Here is a 6,938-nt window from a genome sequence, read left to right on the forward strand (position 1 = left end):
CTCTTGTGCATGGCTCATGTTTTATAGGCCGATAAACTATCCCAACAATAGCATAGCTAATTTCTAGCTAAACATAATTCCAGTTTTTTTATACCCAAAAGCACGGTCATAATAGCATTCGCATGATAGTGCTCATATATCTAAGATTTATCTATAATTTGGAAATTCATATGAGATTCATCAATAGAAACTTATCGTAATGACGTTTTTTTTAAGGAAAATAGAATGACACGTTTGTTAGGAGAGAAATATTTTGATGTTTGGAAATCCTAAGAATCATGTTTTTTTTTTATAATGAATACAATTTGTTTGGTTGATCTTTAGAAATACTTACAGATTTTTTTTTAGAATTATGTAATAAGAATAATATAATATTTTTACTGTCATAAAAATACATTAAATTTGAAAAAGTAAGATTTTTACCTCACTTTATAAAAAGTTTTGGTAAGAAACTATTTAAAAAACATTCACAATTTTTTTTAAATAGATATCAAATTTGAAAAATTAAGATTCTTAATCCAAGATTTATAGAAAACTAAAAATTTACATTGATAATATATAATTATAAACTCTCAGATGATTTTATTTTTATAACCATGATAATTAAGATTTTTTGGATGAACCATGAAACAAATTTTATATGAGATTTAATTACACTTAAAATTTCGTTCTTCTCCAATTATGTGTTATATAATGATCAAGTTCAATTTTTGTTCACAAATTTAATATGTGTGATGAATTGAGTAATGATGATTAGATAATATGATGATAATATAAGGAAAAAAGCAACAAGTTGAATTAAATTTAAAAAATATGCAGGATATTGACATGGGAAAGTCTGGCAAGTTGACTACGCCGGGATCACCGTCCGAAGACATAATAATTTGATTAGCAGGGCCATAGCAACGGTGAAGTCCGCAGGGAGATTTATTAATGGATAAGCAAAACAATTTAGAAGCGACTTGGAAATTGAATGCAACAGTGCATGGCATTAATTTAGAGTCCAGCATTATTGTGATTATAATGCAGCTAATTTGCAAGTTACTAATCAATCGAATAAAAGAAATCCGAATCAGCGTTCCACTTGCCGACATGATATCAAAACGCGTTTCAAGAGACGCAGTTCCAACGGGTACTTGAAGAGGCCCCACACTGACCCCCCACCTTTCCTTTCTTATTTATAAATCCAAAATGCAAATTCACCATTCTCCACTCTTCAGTCTTCACATTCCAAAGCACTTTTTATTTTCTTCTCTCTGCGATGGCCGTGGATTTCTCCAAAGCGGTCGACGACGGGCTGAAGCTCTCCAAGCGCATATACTTCGTGAAGGACAGGGCGGTGTCCCCGCCCAAGCCTCCGCCGCCGATGGCGCGCTGGGCCACCGCGTTCCTCCCCTCGGCGCCGATGGTCTACGCGGTGATCTCCGATCCAGGGATCGTGGACAACCCCGACATCTCGAGCTACCAACCGCACGTGTACGGAAGGTGTGATCCTCCAGCGCTGATTCCGCTTCAGATGAACGCGATTGAGATGGAAGCTGATTGTTACCACGAAACCGCTTTCGTCACAGTCTCCGGCACTTGGAGACTCCACTGCGTCATGGGAAGCCGCTCCTGCGATTGCCGCATCGCTGTTCCCGTGAGCCACCAGGTACGCATATAATTTATTTTTGAAGGATTCCTTTCGTTTAAATTTAATAGTGGTAATTAATAATTCTATTAGAAGTAATCATTGAGGTTTTTGTTTTATTTAATTTGAGTAATGCTTTTAATGTGTTGCAGATTTAATTTCACAGGGTTCAATTCTAGGTGTTGAGGTCAGCGTTTCTAGAAAATCATATTCTACTCAACTGGTTGTCATGGGAGATGAGAATGGGAACCAAAATTCCGCGCCACCTCAAAACGGAGGGTTTCTCATCCCGAATATATTTACTTTAACAATACCGCAGGTTAATGAATAGCTTAATACGTAGCTTTTGATTTCTTGAATAGTTTGGTTGAGTTTTCTTGTTGTGGTACTGATTTTGATTGGATTCTAACTGGTTTGTGGTAGGTTGATGGAGGTTCCAATTTGTCAATTAAAGTTCGGTGGTCTCAGAAAATAGTGTACTCCAAAGGCCAGTTCTCTTTGAATGTGCCGTTTACCTTTCCAGATTTTGTTAACCCTGCGGGGAAGAGAATATCTAAAAGAGAAAAGATACAAATTAATGTGGATGCTGTTACTGGAGTTGAGCTTCTGTGCAAGACAATAAGCCACCCACTGAAGGTTCGTGTTGAGTTTGTTTTTATGTGGCAACACTGTTGAAATTTTACTTGTGATGTAAGTTTATACCTGATTGACTGTTTTATTGTGGCTGTGTCCAGGAAGTGAGGCGTCATGCTGGGAGTATGGGCTTCTTATATGATTCCGATGTTCTCTCATGGTCTAAAGTCGATTTTAGCTTTTCATATGCTGTAAGACTCATGAGTAATGGCCATTTTTTTTTTTTTTTGTAGTATGAGATTTTGAAAGGGTATCTTATTGGTTCACTGTATGCATATCTAGGTTTCTTCAAGTCATATAAATGGTGGTGTTCTTTTGGAATCTGCATCTGTGCAAGATTTTGATGAAAGAGAGATGTTCTACATGTATCTTTCTCCTGGAGATATTCAGAGTCACAAGGTTTGTACTATAACTGTAAACTTTGTAGGTGTACATGCCATGTTTAATATATATTTTTTAGAGTGTCCTTTTATTCTTACTTCTGGTATTCTGGGATTACTTAATTTGTAGGTATTCAAAAAGGACATCATATTCATTATTGACATCAGTGGTAGTATGCGGGGAAAGCTAATTGAAGACACAAAGAATGCACTATTGACTGCTCTCTCTAAGCTTAATCACGATGATTCATTTAATATTTTAGCCTTTAATGGAGAGACTTATCTATTTTCCAAAGCGATGGATTTGGCTTCCGGGGATGCTGTTGAAAGGGCCACTGAGTGGATTAACACGAACTTTATTGCTGGGAGTGGTACTAATATTTCACATCCGTTAAACACGGTACCTATAAAATGCTTCTTTTCATTAATTAATATAAATATTATTGAGCATTAGTTAATACAGAACCAAATTGTACAAAGCGATACTGAGTAGATAAATCAATCTTTGCTCAGTTTGATGCATGGAAAACCCATTCCTCAAGTTCTGTTTCAACTTTATCATTGTAATTGTTTTCTTCCCTCTATCATTGACTAGAATGCAGTTTATTTATTTGTTGCCATTTATTCTCAGGCAATAGAGATGCTATCCAATATTCAAAGTTCAGTTCCAATAGTTTTCCTAGTTACAGATGGAACAGTTGAAGATGAGAGACAAATTTGTGCTATGGTAAAGAATCGAATGATCAATGGAGAGTCAATATGCCCTCGAATTTACACTTTTGGCATTGGTATGGTTCTCAGTATTTTGGGCCTTTATCAAAACTTGCCACTTGTCATAAATTTAAACATTGTGACATTATTTTTAGTTATTAAATAAACCTGCTTAAGATCTTGCTCTTAGTTTAATCTAATTCATTTTAACAGTTGGTAGAAAATTCTTCATCTATCACTCACTTTTGTTAAACTCATTTAACCCCAGGTTCATTCTGCAATCATTATTTCTTGCGAATGCTTGCAATGATTGGTAGGGGCCAATATGATGCTGCATTGGATGTAGGTAAGTTCTGAATTTAACTTAAAAAATAAATACATAGCATTGTGATTATTTATCTTTCATATTTTTTTTAAGTTAAATGATGTTGTGTGTTAGACAAATTTTGGTCCACAAACCATGCCACTAAATATGTGCCTACCAGGCAATATGATTACACAAGGTTGGTTGCATAGTCTAGGCATTTTATTTGGGGCATCTGGTTGTTGACTCTAGCATGAACTTTTGAGTTATCTGCAATTTAGGGAAGAGAGAGAGTATTGATTTTACACTCACAACATTTATTTAAAAGCCTAGGTAAAGGAAGATGGATGTTTAAGGCCATTGGCAGCTAATGTAAAATTTATTGATATACCAAACATAGATTATTCACGATAAATTTTTTGTTAGCTATAAATTAATGGTTGCATGAGAGACCATCAACATCACCAAACATTGATGTTCTAATGACATTGGAGGAAATTGTTAAGAGGGATCTTGTGGTGAATGATATTCCTAAGAATTTGGTCTTTAACTGACTCTCATTGCGTTGTGTAATACCATTTTTGTTGTAATATTTATTGAAATGTTATCTAATAATTGTTTACAATATTTATTATTTCCAAACATGGTCCCTAAACTATTTAATAATACATCACTAGGCTCTGAAGGATTTCATAATTACATTTTAACCTTGAAGTTTGAATGACTCAATTACCCTTGGTTGGAATATAATGGGATTGTTGAAATATAACCAAACTAGATTCACTTGGCTAGTATGACTATGAGAGGGATGTTAACGCTTTCCGCATTAAAAAGTAATTGGATAATGACCCCTCTTTCTTGAATTGCCAGATTTGATTGAACCTCGAATGCTGACATTGTTTGACAAAGCTTCATCTCTCATTCTTGCAAATATCAAAATGGACACATTGGATGATCTTGATGACCTTGAGGTAAAATTTATAAAGTACCTTGCTTGAATGAATTGGAAAAAAACATTTTGCTATCCATTTTTCACTCTATCCCATGGTCATTACCAAACATATGCCATGTAACAAACTTTCTTTCATTTGAAATTTTGATTCTTTTCCTTCAGTTCATCGTCAACAGCCCTGCCTTTGAATTGATCATTCCACACAATAAAATGTGCCATTGTGCTCCATTTATTTTTATTCTTGTCCTCCCATCCTTCTTAATACTGTAGTTCCCTAATACCTTGGGTGGTTTTTGGTGAATTGTGCTTTTATCTACACTTTTCATTATGCCTTTTTCTGATTATATCTACTTTAGAGTGACATTCAATGATTAAAAAATGAAGATTGATGTGATGCCATGGTGAATCTGCATCTCTTGTCCTTTATGACCATTTATTTTCTGTTGCACACTATTATATGCTGAAGTTGGACATGTAGATAATGCTATGGTGAATTGTGCTTGTGGCTCCTTCTTATGGGATTATCTGCAATATTTGCTATAGGTATACCCTCCTCATATTCCCGATCTTTCATCAGAGGGTCCATTGATTTTATCTGGAAGATACAGGGGAAATTTTCCCAAAACTCTTAAAGTCAAAGGTATCTTGGCTGATTTCAGTAATTTTGTAGTAGATATGAAGATACAAAATGCTAAGGACATTCCTGTGCAAAAGGTAAAATACTCTACCACTTTAGCATACTTAAAATTCAAGTTTTCTTGTATATGAAATTATAACTACAATTTCTGAGCGAGGAGGTTCTAATTTTTATTTGGTATGCCTGAGAAACATAAATATGTTAGCTTCATCTTATTCTTGCAGTCATGGTCCTGGCGTCTTTTGATTAGATTAATGATGCTGGTTTATTAAATGTCCACAATTTTTACAGTTTTGTTTCATTTCATTTATTATTATTATTCATTATATCGCTCTGTTTTCTCTATTAACAGATTTCTGCAAGAGATCAAATAGAGCATCTTACTGCTCAAGCATGGCTCATGGAAAATAAACAACTAGAACAAAAGGTTTGTTAATACTCTGGTCTATGCTATCACTCTTCTCAATGTGTGCATGTGAATTTCAGTTTCTTTTTATTATTAAATAAATTTTCGCATGCCACTCCATTAAATTGGCAGGTTGCAAAACTGAGCCTGCAGACTGGCTTTACGTCTGAGTATACACGAATGATGATACATGAGACTGATCATCTAAAGAAAGTCAAGGAATCATCTGGACCGAAAGAAGTATGTGTCAAAATTTGAGGATTTTGTGATGTTGTCTTATAAATAAACCATTTATCAAAGAATTCTTTCACCTGGAAACGTATTTTCTGTCATTGAATCCTTCGGCAATTAGCTATATGGTGATATAACATTTAAATATCTGAGAACAGTTCTTATCAAACATGGATAAAAAATCACACGTAAAGACTGTTCTAATCAGTTTTTTCATTCATTGCAAACAGGCGTCAAAAAAGAGCAATCCTCTATTCGAGGCACCCGTCCAAGGCCAGAGAATGATTTTACTACCACATTTAGGTATCGGCTTCGGCAACTTAACTGCAACTGCTGAAAATACTCCTCCAGGATTTGAATCGAAATTGCCTGAAGTGCCCGAAATCTTCAAGGCAGCCACAAATTGTTTTGAAACCTTGTGCAGTTACTGCTGTTGCATGTGCTGCATCCAGTGCTGTACCCGGATAAACAGCCAATGTGCAACCGCATTGGCACAACTCTGCATTGGTCTAGGATGCTTCGGCTGCATCTCATGTTGTTCAGATATATGCTGTTCTGGAAACGAAGGCTGAAATATCAATTTTGTTGTATGATTGTTGTATTTTACTGCATATAGAAATCACTGCATGTAGTGTTGTCATTTTGGAAATGTATATTGTGTTTAATGGGGTGATTTCCTTAGTTATATTGTATAGTTTTTTTTTTTTTTTATTCTGATGATAGTCGTGCAAGTTTAAACTCGCAATAGATAAATTATACCATTGTATTAACAAAGAAGAAAGTGAACTATACAAAAACCAAGTTTTATCTGCCGTCAAAGAAACACTAACAACGCGGGAGAAATTATACATGGTCCGGGTAATCACGTTATAGATGAGGTCCTGGCCAATAAACATATGACATGTGTCTTGCAGGAGAGATGCATACTAACTAGGAGTAACGATATTTACGAATACGGAGGTCTGAAGTTTTAAAAATAGGATTATTAATTCAACGCAAAACATGTCAAGGTTAATCGCATACTATCAATATCCAACAAATGATTGAATAACTG

At 35.0% G+C, this 6,938-nt stretch overlaps 1 protein-coding gene across 1 annotated transcript; it reads left to right on the plus strand.

Annotated features, from left to right (window-relative positions):
• Positions 1–1,196: 1,196 nt before the first annotated feature.
• Positions 1,197–6,557, plus strand: LOC100800834 (inter alpha-trypsin inhibitor, heavy chain 4). Its single transcript, XM_003542317.5, has 13 exons — positions 1,197–1,651; positions 1,797–1,949; positions 2,054–2,266; positions 2,365–2,454; positions 2,546–2,662; positions 2,774–3,043; positions 3,275–3,431; positions 3,623–3,700; positions 4,529–4,629; positions 5,154–5,324; positions 5,600–5,674; positions 5,786–5,893; positions 6,115–6,557. The coding sequence occupies exons 1-13, from the start codon at positions 1,262–1,264 to the stop codon at positions 6,454–6,456; spliced, it is 2,265 nt and encodes a 754-aa protein (XP_003542365.1). The 5' UTR covers positions 1,197–1,261; the 3' UTR covers positions 6,457–6,557.
• Positions 6,558–6,938: the final 381 nt, after the last annotated feature.

The sequence above is a fragment of the Glycine max genome, chromosome 13, assembly GCF_000004515.6.
Source record: "Glycine max cultivar Williams 82 chromosome 13, Glycine_max_v4.0, whole genome shotgun sequence".
Taxonomy (NCBI): Eukaryota; Viridiplantae; Streptophyta; class Magnoliopsida; order Fabales; family Fabaceae; genus Glycine; species Glycine max.

Excerpts from the sequence above, each read along its gene's own strand:
- LOC100800834 (XM_003542317.5), top strand. The coding sequence starts at position 1,262 with ATGGCCGTGGATTTCTCCAAAGCGGTCGACGACGGGCTGAAGCTCTCC. Across the intron at positions 2,663-2,773 it reads GAGATATTCAGAGTCACAAG|GTATTCAAAAAGGACATCAT; the intron begins GTTTGTACTATA and ends CTTAATTTGTAG. Across the intron at positions 4,630-5,153 it reads ATGATCTTGATGACCTTGAG|GTATACCCTCCTCATATTCC; the intron begins GTAAAATTTATA and ends TATTTGCTATAG.